The 21,487-nt window shown below is 40.6% G+C and overlaps 1 protein-coding gene across 1 annotated transcript in view; it reads right to left on the bottom strand.

Annotated features, from left to right (window-relative positions):
- DPP4 (dipeptidyl peptidase 4) overlaps positions 1-21,487 on the bottom strand; it is a gene marked incomplete at its 5' end in the record, with an annotated part of 81,213 nt that overhangs the window by 35,492 nt on the left and 24,234 nt on the right. Inside the window, 6 exon segments of the mRNA NM_214257.1 lie at positions 7,544-7,656; positions 9,112-9,272; positions 13,035-13,155; positions 14,366-14,438; positions 14,554-14,606; positions 20,994-21,074. Coding sequence (NP_999422.1) covers positions 7,544-7,656; positions 9,112-9,272; positions 13,035-13,155; positions 14,366-14,438; positions 14,554-14,606; positions 20,994-21,074 — 602 coding nt within the window.

A 21,487-nucleotide genomic window follows, 5' to 3' on the forward strand; every position in this document is an offset into this window, starting at 1 on the left:
GAGTGTAGCATGCGTGCCTCACACCTCGGCTCCAGACCTCGCAAGTCCTCCACTGGCCTTTGGTGGGGTCAGGATGTCAAGGTCGACATCTCCTTATCTGTTCTCTGCTGCCTTGGGGGAACATTACAGCAAGGCCAGGACACTGGTTGAGATTTGAGTCTTTTCTGGTAATTTGATGTGCTTCTCTAGAACATGCTTCCTTGTAGGGAGAAACTACAGTTGACCCTTTTCTCAAGTACATTTTCAAAGGGGGGACAATGGACTGCCATCTGTACACACTTTGAAAACCAAATAGTTATGCTATGCCAATCTTTTCTCAAGAGTCAAAATATGAATCATGTGATGAAATTAAGGAAACTCTTGGTATTTTGTCATAAATGTATACAAATAGAGGTATCTCAAGCAGCACAGCCTCCTCCAACACATGCTTTTAACAATTTCTTGGAACTACATTTTGAGGGACAGAGAGATGCATGGAATTCATAATTTACCTTTCTGCTAGCCTCCCTAAATATTTGCTCTAGATAATTTATTTTATTTGATTTTGTATGACTGTTCTTAAATCACTCCTTGACCCTACAGCCATATCCGTTCCCCCTAAAATGCGCCTTTGCTCTTTCCTTCACAGGCTGTGCCCAACCTCTTCTTGTCACTATGCTCTCCTTGCTTAACTGCAGACTCTCAGAGGCTGGGCCTCAGCTTTCTTGTTCACAGGGTATCTCCAAGTCTGTGGACTATGCAGCACAAAACTGGCCCCCACTGAAATTCTGCAGAATGCAGCAACTGAACAGAGGGGGAAATCCTGTCCCATATTTTGTGACCTAAATGGCTCTGTCTTTCCTCAGAATTCATTCCCTTCACAGACACAAAATCAAACACATATTTATTGAGCACTTAGGATGGATCAGGTGCTGGAGAGAGCACTTTAAACCCCTGCGCACACTGGCTGTGTTGACGCGCCCTGGGTACCTGGGTACCTCCAGGCTGTCCCCGCTGTAGGTGGCAGGCACTAAAGAAGACCAAAGCCCCTCACCCTTCAGGAAAGCACTGTATTCATACCAACAGGGACTCCCCTCATTTCAGTTCTTTGTCTTGCGTATTAAGAATTGTGCGTGGTCCAGTTTGCAAGGCTGAGATCCCATGAACACCCTATGAGGTTTCTCAGCTGCTCCCCCTTGTCAACCTATCCCAGTCTGAAACGACAGCCATGCTCTATCTTCTTTAGGATTTACTCAAATATCCCCTGCTCATGGTGCTTTCTTGGAGACCCCCTCCCTTGCACCACTACCACCAGTCTCATGGTGCTTATTACGAACTGCCAGGCTGCAGAGTCTGAGAGGGTGAACTCTGCTTGGCCTGCCCAAGAGCAAGGGTGTCTCATCTAGGCTTCCTCTCCTGCACGGAGCCCAAGGCAGAGGCGTTAAATGAGAAAATGGAGAGGCAAACAAATCTTACCAGGATTGGTTTTAAATGCTTGAGTGGAAGAATGAAATGCAAGATAGAAACCAAAAGTTTTTGAAATTAACTTTCTTGACCAGGGTCAGAAAACGTTCTCAGAAAAGGACCAGCCAGCTGTTCAGGCTGCATGTTGTCTGTCACAACTACTGACTCTTCCTTGGCAGCACAAAAGCAGCCAGAGACAATACGTAGCAGATGAACCTGGCCATGTGCCAATGAGGTGAAGTTCATGTAAATTTCACATGTCAGGAAATATTATTCTTCTAATTATTTTTCCTCCCAACCATTCAAAAATGAAAAGTCATTCTTACTTGTGGGACCATCCAAAAATGGGCCAGCAGACCAGAGGTGCTAACCCCTGGTCCATACCAGAAGTTCTTATTGTTTTAGGGTTCCTTTGTAACTGATGAAAATCATGGACCTCTCTCTAGGGGGTAAAAAGCCTCTACACACACATGGGTTCCATAAGCATCGATTAGGATTGGGGCTCTAAAAGCAGCTTGCCTCTTTACTAAAGTGGTCTGGTGAGAGTAAGGGGCAGGTGAGGTGGGAAGAAAACCCTTTAACACAATTAGTGGGTCACCTCATACTAAAAACTTTCTCTGCTAGAAGCCGTAAATTATGCTTCAGGTTCAGCAGTCAGCTCTATAAAAGTAACGTTACCCCATTTGAAAACACTGACCATTGGAATTTGGGAAGTCAGCCAGGAAACTCACATGCATCTGGCATCTTCCCTGCTTGTTTCTAGATCAAAGGTCCATGAACCTGGATTCTCCTCACCTCCATCACTCTCTGTAGCCCAAGGGGTACTCTGCACCCTGTGAGGGCTCAATAAAGGCAGTTCACCCAAGGAACAGACTGTAAATTTTGAATTCTTATATAAACACTTCTATCATAGTCTCTTTTTAGGATTTGGAATTGAGGGGAGATAGAATGAAGGTGAATAACCAAGCCCTGAGCTGACATCATGCTGGACCAAGAAGTCCATGAGTCGTGAAAAAAGATATAAAGAAACCAACGACATAAGGCCAGAAAAAACCAACAAGCAGGATCATCAGCTATACTTGGCACTAGAGGCTGATTTTATTCCATAAAAACAGAGAGGCATATATTGAATAAGCTTGTTGTAGTGGTTGGAGGAGGGATAGAAGGAGGACCAGGGACTCTAGAGGCAGCCTGGCTTCCCTTAAGTCACTGACTATCTACCCCAGGTTAGACATAGTGTCAACAAGCTCTTCTAACTGTTGGAACAGGACTAGTCCAAGAGGAATATGATTGATTTTAATACTAAAGCAATGAAGTAATTTCTGGACATGACAAGAGTTTCACACCCATGTGGAGTCCATTCTGTGCCAGGAATTGGTCTAAATGCTGCCATAAACCTCATGACTTCAGGAGGGATCTGTGTTAGAAATCATGTTTAGCAGACAAGTAAACAGAAGCGCAGAGGGGTTAGGTCACTTGTCCAAGGTCACACACTGGAAAGGGCTAGAGTCAGGATTCAAAACAAGCAGTTGGCTTCAGATTTCCTGCTCCCAGTTGTTCCCTCTGAAGCACTTCCACTCATCCCTATGATAAACACTGCTGGTCAGCTTCACCCTCTTAATTCTTTTCAGGATAAAATTCCTTGCTCTCTGAAATCTATTTATTCCTAGAGAGTGTGTAGACTGAATAAGTGAAGTTTATAAAGCAAATCATATTTGAATGCACTCAGAGAGATTTGCTTTGGAAAGTCATGTTGCAGGGGATCCCTTTGTAATGTCACTGTTGCCTTGCAAACAGTAGGCATTTAATACATGTTGTGTGGAGAGTAATTCCCCTAATTTGCATAAATGTTTCTTTTGGTTTATTAAGGATACTTAAAATAAGGTACCTATTACTAACTATGACGAATATTGGATAGAAAACCACTACGAAGAGTAACTACCTATGGCGGAGGAATTAATTCAATGAACCACTCAGGGACACAGGTATCCTGCCAGCACTGGCCACAGGCTCCATGCCACGCCCTGCTCTGTCAAGAATACCAACCCTCCTGGGGCCACTGACAGATCACAGAGGACAGGGGCAGATCTGACGGGTGCAGTTTCCATTCATGTGAACGACTAACCTGCCTATTTTCTTACAGGTGATGCTTCCAGGGTATTTCAGTCCATTTCATTTATCTCCTAATTGAAAATCTCAGAACTTGATGTCCCCACTTTACAGACCAAGGAGCATCAGCTCTTAGGAGAAGACATAGTAGCTTTATCTATTGTGTCCCTCAGGAGCAGAGAGAACGGAGTGGGGCAGGTCTGGAGCTGGGAGAGATAGGGCCCCAGAGTCATTTGGCGGTAAAGCACACCGTCCCCAGTCCTCTAGCTTCAGGCATCAGAATTCACATGGCTGGGAGGAGAGAAAAAAGAGGGACTGCAAGCTTATTGTGAAGGCCATTTTTCGTGCTGGCTGTACAAACTCCTACCCCCTACATGTAAAGTCACATGTACAATACCCCTCAACTATCCACCCAGTCATCCATCTGTCCACACTGAACTTATCCAGTCACTTATTCTGCATACACTGGATAGGGCACTTGCTACATCCAGGCACTCTTCAAGGTACCAGAGATGTTTCTGTAGGCTTGGCCTGACCCCTACTTGTAGAACTGGTCCTGCTTCAATCCAGCCATGTGAGCCCTGCTCTAAATAAAAGTTAGGAGATTTATGATTTTACATTATATGCTGTTTTCTCCCAAATATTCCAAGCTCTCAAATTCCTGTTATAGGCAGTTGATACAAATGGACAGCTTAACTACTCTGATCGATTTGAGCTCTAGATCAAGGATGGCAGAGCAACACAGATGCCATCGTCAGAGGAGCCCATTCTACCCAAATGGCAAACCAGCCTTATCTTCCTGTAGGATTTCAGCTGCTGGAAGCTCTGTGATGAGAGGGAGAGGCTTAAGGAGAAAATTAGTGATGGGCATGTGCGGGCAGAGGAAGAGTGGCACTCTTGCAGGGCCTTGTGCTCCAGGAGACAGTGGATTACAGAGAGGGTGACACAGAGCAGGTGCTGGGCAGCTGAAGAGGCATAACTGGCCTGAATTAACTTGGCCCTGCTTATCTTTGTATCAAGCCAGAAAACAGAGCACCACTGTGGACTAGAAGGTTTTTCTCCAGAGGGGAGCTTGAGCCTGGTTTTAGCAAAGCTGCAGCTGTACTGGTGCTAACAGAGATCAGAGCTGGATTGGCAGTTTCATAAATCACACATTTCTATAGCATTTCCTCAAATTATTCTTTGGTCAAATACATTCCATAGGACATATCCACAGTGAGTGAGGCATGAGCACAGCATAAAGAACTACAAAGAACAAAGACTTAAGGATTCATGCATGTAGGGTGAAAAATAAGTCCATAAACTGCTTAAATATCCTAAGCTCTGAAATTCACAGCTGTGCCCTGGAAAGTCTAAGTGGGGAAGATGTCATCTCTTTATCATCTGTGAAACGACCGTGAAAATGACACCACAGGCAGCATGTGGATAATAAATGAGACAACGTGAGAAGAGCACCAAGCACAGTCCCCAACAGAGTAAGCACCCAATACATTTTTTTTTTTGCCTTTTTTTCTTTTTTTTTTTTTTTTAGGGCCGCATTTGCAGCACATGGAGGTTCCCAGGCTAAGGGTCAAATCAGAGCTGTAGCCACCAGCCTACGCCACAGCCACAGCAACACGAGATCTGAGTTGAGTTTTCGACCCACACCACAGCTCACAGCAACACCAGATCCCCAACCCACTGAGAGAGGCCAGGGATCAAACCCGCAACCCCATGGTTCCTAGTCAGATCCGCCTCTGCTGAGCCATGATGGGAACTCCACACCCAATACATTTTAACTCCATTATTCAACTACTCTGGCCCGGCAGGGGCAGGCCTCCATCCTATTCCCAGCTCCCATGCTAACTTGCTGTGTGACCTTGAACAAATACAGTTACCTCTCTGGACCTCAGATCTCTCATCTGTGTCTCAGAGTGGTGTTCTAAGTGTGTTCTGGCAGCCCTGTAGGTTCTGTCTATTCTGAGACTCCTGAAGGAAGAGGAGGGCATGCAGGCCCGTCACTTGAGCAGCTATCTGCCTTTTGCTCACTGGTACTGCAACTCTATGTCGTCTCTCACCTGAACAGAGGTTTCTGGGTCCTTAAAAACATGTGTAAGGTCCAAAGCCCCTTCCAGATCTAAAACCTTTCAGTGTAGGAGCTCCTGGCTCATCCTCCCTGCAGACCAGATGCTTGGCATGGACCAAGGGGCACACAGGGTCTCCTGCTCTTTTGCTGAGCAGCTCCTGGCTTCTGCCTGCTCCGTGGTCCTCATGCCAAAGCTCCTCCTCCCCACCCGGCCTGTCCAATCTGCTCAGTCTCAAGGATGCTTCCTTTGATCCCCTGGGGTGACGGAACACCCATCACCCCTTCCTCAGAATGCTTCTAGCCTTTTGTATATGCCTGTCTTAGGCAGTATGGGCATCATTTATTGACCTGTTTTATATCCTCTGCCCTATTGTAAGTGCCAGAAGGCAGACTCAGCCCTATGGAAAACTGTGAGTGTCAAAAGTGGGTGCTTAATCATGTTACTGGAAGAGATGTCTGGACAGGACCAAACAGCAGATTTTAGAACCTCCAGGTAAATGTTTATATACTTGGACAAACTGGGGGAAAAAAAATTAACTTACTGATAGTTACTTTTCCTTGGGGATGAATGGGTTAACATAGATATTTCTAAAGCAAGTCAATGGATTAATGACCACAGATCAAAGCCTACAGTATGCTTGATGTAGTACATGCAACCCTGAAAAGGAAGATGCTTCCCTTTTGCTCTGCTGATGACTTCAGGCATCTGAGGGCATTAGTTGAATTCACACAGAGGGAGAGACACCTCCCAGAGTGCTTACAAGCTCTTTCTTTGAAGTCAGAAGGGCTTGAATACAACCCCTACTGGGTCATTTTCTTAACTTCTGGGCCTCATTTTATCTGTAGAATATACATATAATTGTTGGAGTTACTTAAAGACTAATAAGATAAAGCATGTAATGCCCTGTGTGTGGCACATAGAGAATGCTCAATATATGTTAGTTATTTAGAAGCAACAACAAAACCAACATAAGTGGGAGAAGAATAGAGAGCAACCTGAAAGCCATAAGCTTCATGCAATTTGGTGTTTATCTTTACGGGAGAACAAAGGAAGGTATGAGGATTTCAGACCATTAAGGATCATTCAAACAAGTGACAGCATGAGGCACATCAGTGTCATAGGGGTCCCTAAAATTAATCCATGGTTTCCCTGAATTTCTCTAGGTCTGACCAGGCCCTGCACAACCCCCTGCGATCTGACCTTACCCTCATCACTCCCCTTTCCACACAAATTCTCTGGACTCTGTGACCTCCTATCAGGGCCTCTGCTGCACCAAGCACTCTCTCTCTTCAGAGACTTTGCACCTGCTCTTCCTCTGCCTGGATACAGCTACTCATGCTCTCCAGGTGGCCAATCCCTTCTTCCTTTATGTCACTGCTCACAGGTCTCTTATTAGAGAGACCTTCCCTGACCTGGCTCCCACCATCATCATCGCATCTGCTCTCCTCTGATTGTCTTCACAACATTTTACTGCCTCATAGTTTATTTTACTATTTTATTTTATTTTGTTTTATTTTATGTTTCTGCCAGCACCCATGGCATGAGGAAGTTCCTGGGCCAGAAAACGAATCCCTGCCACAGCAGTGATAAGGCTAGATGCTTAATTACTAGGACACTAGGGAACTCCATCACTTTTTATATCTTTGTTTACTTGGTTGTAGTCTGCCTGCCTCATCTTGAATATAGGCTCTGTGACACTGGAGACCCTGGCTGTTCTATTCATTGTGCTACCCCACCCCTGGAACTTTGCCTGGCATAAAGACAGGAGGTAGGTATTCAGCAAAGAGTGACTGAATGGATGAATGAATGACGGGCCAGGCCAGGTGATGGCATGGAAGGTGCCATTGATTCTGCCCTTTAGAAAGTGTTTTCCCTGAGAACTGTGGAACTGTTTACAACAAAAGCATTTGGGTCAAGTGTCTTACCCTATTAACACAGACGCCGGAGGAACGATTTGGTAGGAAGTTACACTGGCGTTTGGGCTGAGAGTCCTGGTATCTACAACAAAGAACTTTACCGTTGGATTCTCAGCTCCTGCCTAGGAAAAAAACATTCACAGAATTGGTATTGACAAAAAAAGGTAAAACATCACACACATTTAAAGCTGTACAAAAATGTCTATTAGGGCTATGGTATGATAAACAATCAGGCGCTTTCAAACAATTTAATATAGATTAAATCAACATAAGAGAGAGTCATGAAATGCAACCTTTTCATGTTCAGGAAGAGATATCTACATGACATGAAGGCCCAAAATACTCCTGTTTAAATAATGAATGTTCATAATTTATGCATTTTGCACAAACAAGAACAAATTGGTTAAAATCAATTCTATTAATTTGCAAATATACCCTGACTCCAGGAGATAAGATGATGGACGGCTGACCACTAGGATTAATAAGCTGGATCAGCCCAAGATACAATCCACTAGGAAAGTTCATTTACCTGAGCCAAAAGCCAAAACAGCTAATTAGGAAGCCATCATTTCCACTCCAAATTCAGGTTCACTAATTTGGAGCTTTACAATCAATATTGTGACAGAAATCTATAAAATTGTTTTATATGTATACATAGATCTTCAATTGACAAATTAGTTAGAAATAATATGATATTTTTAGTGAGAACATTCTATGGTATTTTTTTGCCAGTTTCTCTCTTCAAAAAATAACATTCCACTGAAAATACGTCTCCATATTTAGTCTGTGATTTTTTTTTTCTTTTAACTTCCTCTGTCTTCCTAAAATGGCAGCTCTTCATAAGGCAAATGGAGTGAGTTGGTAAAAATAAAAATCCCTTTTCCCAAACTGCTTACAGCAAAAACACTTTACTATTAGATTTTCCTCTAGGTGATAGCATGGCTATTATTATTATGATGCTGGTGAAAAATCCTGGTTCCTTTCCTTCCTAAATCTCCAACTTCCTTGGCTTACACTGCTTAATAAAGCTCTTCAATTTTCATAAACATGCAACCCAGAAGGGGGAAAGAGCCCTGAAAACAAAGACATGACACTATTATTCCAAATGTAGGACGTGTGAAATTTACATTAGTGCCAAATCTATGCTAGAACCACTAAAAGCTAGTCATGTGTCTGTTAGTTAGTAATACAACCTGACATATAACCACGCTTTTCAACTTCATCTAGGGCACAGTCCAACTTCTACAAATGAGATGAGCTTGTGATTCAATTACAGCGTCTCTTTTCCTCCATTCAAACATTTTTATTCCCCCTACCTCTTTCAAAAGCATTTTTCCCCATCTTTTTCGGCTTGTCATTCCTCAAAGTTTTTGGAGAAATTACAAAACCTTAAATCACACTCTTTCCTGGGATAATAAAAATACTTTAAAATTGCCAGATGCTGTTGACTTCAGCAAGAGTAATCACAGCAAGCTGTTGAAGAGAGACTGACAATATTTTCATTAGCAGGAAAGGATTAAATGAAACCATTCTTTTCCCATCAAATCACAGAACCACTATATGAACAGAACACAGACCTTTGGGTATGGAATCCGCACAGTCTTTGGGTACTGCAGTGACTCATCAGAGTAGAAGGAGTATTCAATCAGCGGGACTTCTGTGTCGTTAAATTGGGCATATGCTAAAAAAGTGCCGTTTGGAGACCACCACAGAGCAGAGTAAGCACTGAAGACTTCCTCTGCAAAAAGACAGAAATGGTTCAGTTGCAAGAAGTAGCTGATAAATTGGCTTTGGCATTCAAAATATTGTTCTCATTAGCTTTAGTAATTACAGTAGAGTTCAACTAATGAACCACTTTGCATTTGCTGGGCTTCCAAAATCAGAGTAATACAAACGAATAAAAATAAAATCCTCAAGGATAGATCTGGATAGTAAAAATAAATAACCCGTTGGACCATTTTAGAATATTTTAGCACGCAATATTTAATATAAACTCTCCATGTTTTTTTCCTTTATCTTATAATCCTCTAAATGTATGCCACAAAACGTACTAAAAGTAAATTTCACACAAGGGGATGATTCTCCTTTCTAATTTTCAAACAGTCAACATGCCAGCATACGCTCCCCAACTGGGCTCGGTTTGTACTGAGCCCACAGGGTACTGGTGGGTGGTGTGTGGCTCCAGCCTATCAAACCAATATGGTGCCCAGAGTTTACTACTCTTGGCACAAAAAGGGTGGGAAGGATGGATTTAGAATGGTAAGGAACTCCATGAGACCCCTAACAAGAAACATCTCCTTTGCTTAGTCTAGAAACTGAAAATTTTCTTGGATTAACATCCTCCACTGATAGCTGAGGGAAGAGGGTCAATGACTGAGGCAAATGAAAAGAAAGGTTTTGCTTTCTAGAATGTTGGACTAGTACTCTATCTCTGGTACAGTAGCTCCTTCCTACAACTATTATGGAGTCTATTTATGGGGCTTATAATCTCTGGCTCTTAAAATGCCAAAACCTCTTCCACCAACAGGGAAGGGAGGGTTCACATAGGCTTGATGGAGCCTCCTAGTCCTTTATGCAGAGTGAATCCATACATCTCATGTTCTGCTGTGAGAGTATAGGTAAAAGCAAAAGCATAAAAACTTGAATCTGGGAGGTAGGAAATCATTTGTCCCAATCTCTCTTCTGATTCTTACAGTCTCTTGAGAGTTTCTTCCAAATGCTTGTTTTCAAGTAATAGTAGTTGTAGTAGTAAAAGTAATAATAATAACAACAATAATAAAATATAACCATAAGGATAAGCAGCTGACACTTAATACCTGCTGAACATTCACCAGACACTGATAAGTAACTGACATCTATTATCTCAGTTCATTCTCATAATAACTCATTGTGCAGATGAGCAAAGAGAAGCATAGAGAGTAAGTAATTTACTCAGGGCTACATGACCAATAGCTGCTAGAATCTAGAATGAATCCAGGAGTTCCCATTTGGTTGAGCAGGTTAAGAACCTGACTAGAATCCATGAGGATGTGGGTGTGATCACTGGCCTCACTCAGTGGGTTAACAATCCAGTGTTGTCACAAGCTGCAATGTAGGTCACCAATGCAGCCTGGATCCCGTGTTGCTGTGGCTGTGGCATAAGTCAGAGCTGCAGCAGCTGCAGCTCTGCTTCAACCCTTAGTTTGGGAATTTCCATATGTTGCAGGTGTGGCCATAAAAACAAAACAAAACAAAAAAGAATGAATCCTGATTTATCTGGTTGGAGTCCATGCTCTACTGTCCCTTCCCTGCCTATATCAGTGCTTTTGTAAACAGATAACCTTCTGCTTGGTCAGGCATCCACTTCCCCATGACTGCTTTACACTTATATCATTGAGTTACATTTAAGCAGCAATTTCAAATTGACAAAACACATACCTGATTGAACCCTGGGTGAGTGCATTCATAGGCTATTTCACAGAGAAGGCAACTAAGGCTTAGAGAGATTGAGTGAATTGCCAGCAACAAGAACTAGGACACAGGCCTTGAGATTCCCAGCCAAGGGGGCTTCCCACTAAGAACTTCCTCATATACTGAGTTGGCTTCTTGTGGCTTCTACCCACTGGTTCTAATCTAAGATCAAGATGCAATTACATAAAATAAAGACAATTACAGCAAGGTAATGGTTTGTGAAGTTACTTCTAAGGACAGATAGCAAGTAGCGTTTCAAGTTTTGAATGAGTAGTTCTTAAGAAAACTGAACATATTTTTCCATATTGATGATGTATCAAAACCGTTATTATAAAACTACTTCTGGTCAAATGCAAAGTCCTAAAAATGAAGGGATCACAGGTAGGGAGAAGGGAGAACAATAAAGGAAGGGGAAGATTTCCAGCTCTTCCTGATGCAAAGCTGGCTGTGGGCATAGATGCCTATGGCACCCCAACCACCACCATCATCCTGTGATACCTCCCATCCTGCCACTCTGAAATTCCCCATGTACCCCCGGGACCTAGTTTCATCCCCCAATAGGATAATTAATAGGATACTGTCTCACTCTGTGACAATTATTTGTTGGCTTCTATGTCTCTGTCTCTGGGCTGAATTCCCTGAGAGTAGCCATTGGGTAGCCTATGTCTCAGGCAAAATGAGTCCCTCCAGCTATTATCTACTTTAGAAAGGATCTTAGTGCTGGAATGTTCTTATCTTAAAGATGCCCAGCTGTTCTGAGGACAGGTCGGTCACAGCTTTGGCAAGAGGCTTTACCCAGTTCACCCTGGGGTCTTGGAGCTTGTGCTGTGCTGTTCAGCAAGTGTTAAAGATTTTTGTTTCAATGTCTAAGGGACCAGTGCTGGTAAATTTCATTATAAGTTGTTGTTTTGATTTTTTCTTTTTTTAGGGTCACACCCACTGCATATGGAAGTTCCCTGGCTAGGGGTTGAATCAGAGCTGTAACTGCTGTCCTACACCACAGCCACAGCAACATGGGATGCAAGCCACATCTGCGACCTATACCACAGATCACAGCGATGCCAGATCTGGAGGAAGGCCAGGGATCGAACCTGCAACCTCATGGATACTAGTCGGATTCATTTCCACTGCACCACAGTGGGAACTTCCTCATGAAAGTTTTAATCAAACACTTGTTTCTGGGCCATGGGAATCAATCCTTCTTTTAAAGTATTTTCTGTTGTTGTTCTTATAATATTATCCATTTAATTGAACTTGACTTGAATCAGTAAGAACCAAAATCAAGTCATGAAAAAAGACTCTTTTTTTAATTATGAAGAAGAAATAACAGGATAAAATAAGGATGAGCCTTTAATAAGCACGAGGCAATCTTGTGAGGGATTTGGAACAGCCTCAAAATGCCTTTTACTTTGGCAACTACAGACACGAATAATGTTTTCCTGATATTTTATAAAACTCTTTAAACTACAAGAGAGAATAATTATTTTTAATTTTTTCAGTTCTATTTTTTGAATCCATTCTCTTCCTAAATCTTTCTAATTCTTTTTTTTTTTCTTCTTTAAAGACAGGAAATTATAATTTGCCCAAGTTCAAATGAACACAAATCTTCTATAAAACAGGCATCTTCTTCCCCTCTCTCCAACCTCCAGATGATATTTTTGTCATCTTTTGGAATGTTGTGGGAGTATTTAGCTTTCCTTAGTGACTTCTGTGTTAGGTAGGCCCAGTTCGAGAAACATCTGATGTAAATCTGGAGGCTCTTATGCCCCAGTAAAGCAGAAAAGCTACCTACACAGAAAGGCCCTTTGTAGCAAGAGAGCGAAGACAATAGGACCTTTGAAGAGACATTTAGAACAGAGCAGCATCAGCCACCTTGAAGAAACTCTTTGTCCCTGAGATACCTGCGCTATGAGTGCTGAAGGAGATTTGATGACATTTTTTAAAATGCAACTTATTTTGAATGTCATTGAATTGCGCCATTTTCAGACATGTGTAACTGTTTTTGAAAACGTACAGAGTTTCTGATTTGAAAAAGCTTTAACGTCTCTACCTTCATAAACCCAGTCAGTTACTCCATTGTAGATTACATTTTCTTTCCCAGTCCACGTGATCCTCTGACTGGACAAGTTTGGTTCATTTTTCACATAAATATCATTGTTCCAAACGTATGCCTAGAATGATTGGAAAAAAAAAGACTGATAAAGAATATGTCAATATATCAATTTTTATCCTGGAGTTTTAAGAAAAAGACCATCAATTAATTATTTTATCCTAAAGAAATATTGGAGAAAAAGATGTATATATATATGTATGACTGGTTCACTTTGTTGTACAGCAGAAATTGACTTATAAATCAACTATACTTTAATAAAAAATATTTTTTTAAAAATCCAAAATATTGGTATGCAAGTGTAATGATTACCTTTTGGTATTCCCTTTGAGCAGGAGGAAGAGTCATTTATGCTTCCCCTCACATCCTTTTTTTTTTTTTTTCCTTTTTAGAGCCACACCTGGAGCATATGGAAGTTTCTAGGCCAGTGGCTGAAATGGAGATGCAGCTGCTGGCCTACACCACAGCTGCAGCAACATGGGATCTGAACCATGTCTGCAACCTACACCACAGCTCACGGCAACATCAGATCCTTAACCCACTGAGTGAGGCCAGGGATCAAACCTGCATCCTCACAGATACTAGTCAGGTTCCTTACCACTGAGCTATAACGGGAACTCCCTCCTCTCACATTCTTAAATTGTAAGTGCACAGGCTCTAACCCCCAAATAACTCTAAAAACACCCTTTATTTATTAAAAAGAAGAAGTCCACAACCACTGCTGTTTGGATGCTAAAGTGTATGTGAAGCCTGGGAAGACTGACCACTTCTGCAGAAGGATATGTGCTTTGCATTTCTCTTTGGGAGAGGTGAGCAGAGGGAGGGCAGATGCATGCCCACTGGGTGAGTTTCAATCACAGATAAACACTTGTCTTCCTGTTTAGATTCTTTCAGACTTCTGACATTGTCCTACGATTATAGAACTTGAAGGTACATCTATAGTGACATAAAGTCACAGAACTAGCAAAAAGCAGGTATGCCTCAAAGAAACAAAACAAAACAAAAACCGAAGTGAGACAGAACTACAATTTAAGAGTTTAATGAACATTTTCCCCCAAAATAAACAACTCCCTAACAGGAGTTCAGAAACTTTCAGGAATTGTATACACTATGTTAGACTAATGAAATATTATTTTAAGCAATAACCTTCTATTTGATAGTGATGTTCTGGCTTCCTAAGTATGTGCCTTGTATCAGGGTTAGTAGCTTCTGCATATGAGAGATTTGAGCCTTTTTTTTTTTTTTTCTGACAAGGGGAAAGACTCACTAACCAATTTATGACCCACTGGTGACCATGTGATCCACTGTGTGTTGTTTGGGATTCTCTCTTCTGTGATTAGCTGTCTGGAAAAAAGATAAAAAGAAACATTACCAAGTGAATAAATCATTACAGGATTTCTTTTCTTTTTGAATTATTACATTAAGAAAGCATAATAGATTTTGGGAGGAAGTCACTGACCTTTTATTTAAGTCATAAATGTCATATGAAGCTGTGTAGGAATGTCTCCATTGCTATGAAAGGAAACAGACATTTCAGGCTTCTGTGATTCTTGATAGTTTGACCACTTACTCGCTATAGGAGCCCCATATGAAAGATTAAGCCATATAGCATTGTATACTTCTTAAATCTTATATCTTTATTCCTTCCCCAGATTCTTAGAATTTTGGAATTAGAAAATATCTTAGAAATGACCTAAGAAAAACCTTTCTGGACTTTATGTATGACTTATCTCTAGCCTCACTTCCCCAAAGGAGACTTCCAAAGTGGGCTGAGGTACCACTTCCTGGGCAAACATTATTCCTAGCACTTATGAAAGAAAAAGCAAATTTTCACTCTTCAGCCATCTAATTGGCAAAATATCTTCAAGAGCTCTAATTATTGCTAGTAGTTATATGGGGAAATGTTTACCTTCCTACATTGATTGTGAAAATATAAAGTGTTATAGAATTTTTGAAAGCCACCTAGCAGTACATATTAAGATTGAACTACATATACCATCAATATTTTAAATAATCAAGAAGCTGAAAAATAAAAAAGAAACCAAAATGGAAAAGAAACAATAAAGGCAAAAGCAGGAATCAAACAGAAAAAACACACTAGAGAAAAATCAACAAAGCTAAAAATTGGTTCTTTGCAAAGACTAATTGCTAACATAGAGTAAGAAAAAAAGTGTGAATGAATGATATCATAAATGAAAAATAGGATACCACAAAAGACTCTACAGAAATTAAAAGATTATAAGACTTTATTGTAAATATTTTTACCAATAAATTTTAAAAGCTAGAAAAAAGGACAGTGTTCCTGTCGTGGCTCAACAGTAACAACCCCGACTAGAATCCATGAGGATGTAGGTACAATCCCTGGCCTGGATCAGGGTTAAGGATCTGGCGTTGCCATGAGCTGTGGTGTAGGTTGAAGATGTGGCTTGGATTTGGCGTTGCTGTGGCTGTAGTGTAGGCTGTCAGCTGTAGCTCTGATTTGACCCCTAGTTTGGGAACCTCCATATGTCATGGGTGCAGCCCTTAAAAAAAGCAAAAAGGACAAATTCCTGGAAAAACAATTTATCAAAAGTGAGACAAGAATAAAATAAAGAACCTGAACAGTCTTACATCTAATAAACGAATTGGATCCATAAATAACTTTTGTACAAAGAAAATTCCCAGCTCAAATACTTTTACCAGCAAATTCCTGTTATTTATCCAAATAAGCTGAAAACTTACACTCACGCAAAAAAACCTACACACAAATTTTTACAGATTTATTCATAATTGCCAAAACTTGGATGTAACCAAGATGTCCTTCAACAGGTGGATGGGTAAACAAACCAGTGGTCCATCCAGACAATAGCATATTGTTCAATGACAAAAATAAATGAGCTACTGAGCCATAAAAAGAAATGAGGGAAACTTAAATGCATATTGCTAAATAAGATAAGCCAATCTGAAAATGCTACACATGTATGATTCCAACCACATAACATTACAGTTAAGTCAAAATTACAGAGAGAGTAAAGATCAGTGGTTGCTAGGGGTTCAGGTGAAGGGAGGGATGAACAGGTGGAGCACAGAAGATTTTTAGGACAGTGAAAGCATTCTGCATGATACTCTAATGATAGATAAACGTCATTACGCATTACATATTTGTCAAAATCTATAGCATGTACAACAGAGAGTGAACCTCAATGTAAATTATGGACTTCCGTTAATAGTAATATGTCAATATTGGCTCATCAATTGTAACAAATGCACTACACTAATACAGAATGTTAATAAGAAGGGAAATAACAGAGGTGGGACTGGGGTGGGGTGGTGGTGAGGGAGTATATGGGAACTCCCTGTACTTTCCACTCATTTTCTGTAAACCTAAAGCTGCTCTACAAAGTAAAGTCTATTAATTCAAAAATAAATGAATTACAGCCATACCAGATGACTTGGAAGAAGTTCCACATGGAATCACTGAGTGAGAAATGCAATTTATGGGAAAGTATGGAAAATAGGATGCTATTTTTATAAAGTAAGCAATAACTAAAAAGAATCTCTATTTCATAGAATAATATGAATAAAGAAACAAATATAAATTATGGAGGGATATACAATAGACTATCAACGTGGGATACCTTGGGAAAAGGCAGGAGGGTAAGGAATAGGGAGCCAAGCAAAAATGGGAAAAAAGAAGACTGAAGATTAAAAAACATATGATCATGGATTTGCATTTATGAAATATTATGTTTATATGTGGATGCATACATAAATTAAAAATATTTTTTAAAAGAAATTACTTGTCTCTATGTTGTCTTCCCTACCATAATTCTAGACGTAAGAAACTACGTTTTATTCATCTTTAACCACCCGGAGCCATAGTATGGATTCAAGAAATAAACCAAGCTGAGGTAATCACATTTTACCTCTGAGGCTGAAATAGATGAAATGAGTAGCCCAGGGACCCCCAGCTGTACTGGCAGAGCTGAGACACAAGTCAAGTCCCTAACCTAGAAGAATATTTCCCATTTATTATTTATCACCCCCCATCCTTTCATGTCAACAAATATTTATTAAGTCTCTTCTTTTTGCAAGTCATACATTCCTTTTTGAATCCTGGATTATTTTGACACACTCCATACTTGTTTCTGGGAAACCTCTGAGTATAATACTCCCTTAGAGCCAAAAGTTGTGGTACAGGCTAAAAATATTAAGAGATTTAAGAAGTTTTGAGATCATTTCAGGATGACAGATCTATCATGGGTTGTAAAGGGAAATCCAAGATGTTTGTATGTTCATTTTGCCTTTTGAGACAGACTTATCAGTCTATTTAAGCTGTACACATTGGCACCTAGTCTCTGGATTAGGCATTGCTGGATAAGACAGGCTCCCTCTTTTTGAGGAGCTCCTAGTGGAGTGGGGGATATGGAGTCAAAAACTACAAGAAAAAAATCACAAAGCATGCAACAGAGGTGGGTGGGGAAAGGCAGGAATCATAAATTAGGCCCTGGGGAAGGAGACAGCCTCATGAAAAAGGTGATTCTTGGACTGAGTCTGTGGCAGAGAACTGTCACACAGAGAAGGGCAAAAACAGCATCGATCGTACCAGAGAGGTTCAAGCACAAAGATAGGAAAGATGGTGTGGAATCTTCTAACCTGGATCCAAGTCTTCCTATAGACTGTATATTTGTATTGCCTCCCACTTTCAATTCATATGTTGAAATTCTAATTAGGCAGTGGAGGGAGGGGTGGAGGGGAGTGTTGACTAGATCATGAAGGGGAAGTGTTTATGAATGGGATTTGTTTCTTATAAAAGAGACCCCAGAGAGAGCCCTTGGCCCTTCCACCACGTGAGGAAACATGGAAAAGATAGCCAACTAGGATCAAAGAAGGGGACCTCAGCAGACACTGAATCTGGTGACACCTTGATCTTGGACTTCTAAGCCTCCAGAATATTGAGAAATAAATTTCTGTCATTAAGCCACCCAGTCTATGATGTTCTGTTATAGCCACCCAAGTGGATGAAGACAAGTCTCCAATATACAATTTTAGGCAAGTTTCTTTCTAAGCTTCAATTTTCTCTTCAGGAAAATGAGGACAGTGACAGAAACAAACTCAGGAGCACGAGGATACATGTGAAGTACTTAGCAGGGCTCCTGGGACACTGTCAACATGACACAGAAGATGCAACTATTATTATCTCTATAGAATTAGGTGGTGAGTGGAGATGCTGTGAGAACATCCATACTAGGATGTTTCGTTCACTCATTCAGTTATCTCTTTGTAGCCATGGCTTAAAAATAGTCATTGATCTTTCTGGATGCACTGGTTCAGTCATGGAGAAGCCATGCAGCAGGATCTAAAGAACACTGGAAGTGGACTTCCAGGAAAATGGAATAAAACTAGACTTTTCTTTGTTCTGTTTATGTTTCTTGAGAGTTTATTTCAAAACATTTACACCGTACAGAAAATTTTTTGGATACTCTGGGAAGTAAAATAGAAGATGTAGTTCTCTACTTTCAATAATCTTTTAATTTAGTGCTTAGCAATAAAGCGTATAAAGAAAGTAAAACAAGCTAATGTGACAGAGTGAATGGTCAAGTGTCGGGGAACAGAGTAGCAGGGGGCGGACATCAGGTAAAGTGATCAAGAAAGCCTGGACCTGAATTACTATAAAGGGAGAGCTATGTGCTAATCAACGTAAGCAATAGCAAATGCCTCAGCCTTTAGATGGGAATTAAAATGATGCTTGAAAAAAATGAAGAGCTGTGCACTTAAAAGGTTTGTAACTTTGGGTCACTGAATCACTTGGGAGTCCTTAAAACAACCCCCACCAGGGCCCCACCCATAGCTATACTGAGTTAGTTGGTATGAGGTAGGCTGTAGGCATCTGTGTTTTAAAAACTTCCCCAGGTGATCTATGGTGCAGGCAGAGGGTGGTAGGAGGGAGGTTCAGAAGGGCAGACTGAGGTCCAGTCACACAGGCTTCTGAGGATGCTTTTGTTGGAGTTTGTGTTTTATTCTGAAAGTGGTGGGAAGATATTAATCATGAGGGTTTAAGCATAGGCATGACATGGTCTAAATTAGGTTTTAAAAGGAGCATGGATACTCCTGGAAAACATGGATGGTAGGGTGAAGGGGATAGAATGAAAACAGCAAAATCAGTAAAATGCACATGAAGATTCCAGCGATACAACAACTGCAAATTACCAGTGATGACTGTCCAGCTAAGGTCTGCCAGTGAAATACATCCACTAGTACACATCACATGGCACTTGTTGAACTTGGCTAAACAGTAAATTGAGCTTGTATTTACCTTAATGTTTCTACCTTAACCTCATAGACTTTATATGTTTGTATTTAACATGACAGATTGTTCATCAGTGATTTTCAACCCTGGTTGCTCACTAATAATCTGTGTGTTAAAAAAAAATACTGATGCCAGCTTCACCCCAGAGACTTCAATTATTGAACCTGGACACTAGGAATTTTTAAAAGCTCCTCAATTGATTTTAATCTGTAGACAGCCACTGAACTAAGCAAATAATAATCCATTGATTGAGAAGAGATATGCTAAAGTTGGCATAGGATTCTGATTCCTTCCTGGTAGACTGGTTTAGCAGAACCTAGTCAAGGAGTCTTCATGTCCAGAAAATGGAACCCAGACAAGGAATCAGGGAAATTTTATGATTGAGGGTCACCATCCCCAAATGGAAAATGGAGTACAGGATGGTTTGCATGGCTGAGCACAGCGGCACTGGTGTGCGAAATTAAGGCCATTCAGTATGTAATATTTATTTTAGGAAAAAAAAAAAAGGTAGAGGTGGGGGTCCCCAGCTTTGTATTTTGTTTTCAATGAAGAATCTCTCCACAAGTTTTTAATCTTCGGCATATGTCTCAAAACTTGTGATACTCAGCAACTCTTGTCAAAGCCATGAGTAATCAAAAAGCTGCAGTTAAAATCCCTGGTGATTTGCATCCACCCTAAACATGAAGGGAATGTGTGATTAGGTTGTGACCTTGCCTGAATGTGTAAGCATCTGATGTTGGGCTGGGCGACCAGAGGAAGTTAAATGCTCTCTGCTGGGCACTGATGACCTGTGCTGAGGCTCTGCCTCTGGAATAGTTTGCATATGTGGGGACCTGGGGCTGAGAGGTGATCTGAGCCACCTTACAGAGTCTCATCTGGAGGATGGGAAGTTTAACTTTTTTTTTTAAAGCAAATATTTGAGAGATATACTATATATAAACCAAGACAAAGAAAATAAAGGGCTCTGTTACTAGATATACCAGTCAAACATGAAAACCTACTTTTGAATTATATATATACATATATTACATATATCTATATAAAACACATTTTATATATAACATATAACATATTATATATATATAATTGTTATATATATATAATATATATTGCTTTTTTTAGGGCTGCACTTGCAGTATATGGAGGTTCCCAGGCTAGGGGGTTGAATCAGAGCTGTAGCTGCCAGTCTACATCACAGCTCACAGCAACACCAGATCCTTAACCCACTGAGCGAGGCCAGGGATTGAACCCACAACCTCAGGTTCATTACCTGCATCCTCATAGATAGGAGTCATGTTTGTTACCACTGAGCCACAATGGGAACTCCTTGAATTATAAATTCTAGTTTGCTAACTTATATTTTTAGTATCTGCCTATAACATTACTTATACTCTTTAGTGCTTGACAACACTGAAAAAAATTTCTTTTAAAACACACTGGGTTTATCTTTTATGTATGAAAATGACCATTTCTCCCTTTGATACTGAATTCATAACTTTTTAGCACCTATCATATTACTTAAATATTCGGTGACCTGAATCCATTATAAAATAAGATACTCATAGGATTCTTTAAATGTCACAGTAAAAAAAAAAAAAAAATTCTTTTACCTTTACATAGTTGTATTCGAAGAGAATAAATTGTCTATCAGGAGATACCGAGTAATCATTTGTAGAATATCCAAGTTCATCCTGTCAATCAAGTAGAAAAAAAAAGTAATTGAACAATTCCATCTTACTGCTGTTATTGAGCACTTACTATGTAGAGGGCGCAGGTCTAGACATGTGGCTTGTACCTTGGGTGGTTCAGTCTAGAAGAGGGAAGTTCCCCTAGCCTGGGAACCCCCACACAAATGACCTGAGGTGGGTGATGGTCAGGGTCAGAGAATCAGGGAGAGAAGGAGTGATTCTAACCAAGGAAAGACGGCTGTGAGGGTGGGGATCAGGAACAGAGAGAACTTTCTCAGGAGGGGAAACAGCAAGAAGGAAAAATCCAGATGTGGAAAGGGCATGCATGTTTAGGGGCTGCCTAAAGGTTAGGTGTAACCTGAATACAGTATAGGGTGTGTCAGGCCAAGAGGAGACATAAAATTAGAAAAAACAGC

The sequence above is a fragment of the Sus scrofa genome, chromosome 15 (genome assembly GCF_054392235.1).
Source record: "Sus scrofa isolate SSC_HxYL_T2T_F1_AM1 chromosome 15, Sscrofa_HxYL_maternal_Yorkshire_Landrace_v2.0, whole genome shotgun sequence".
Classification (NCBI taxonomy): Eukaryota; Metazoa; Chordata; class Mammalia; order Artiodactyla; family Suidae; genus Sus; species Sus scrofa.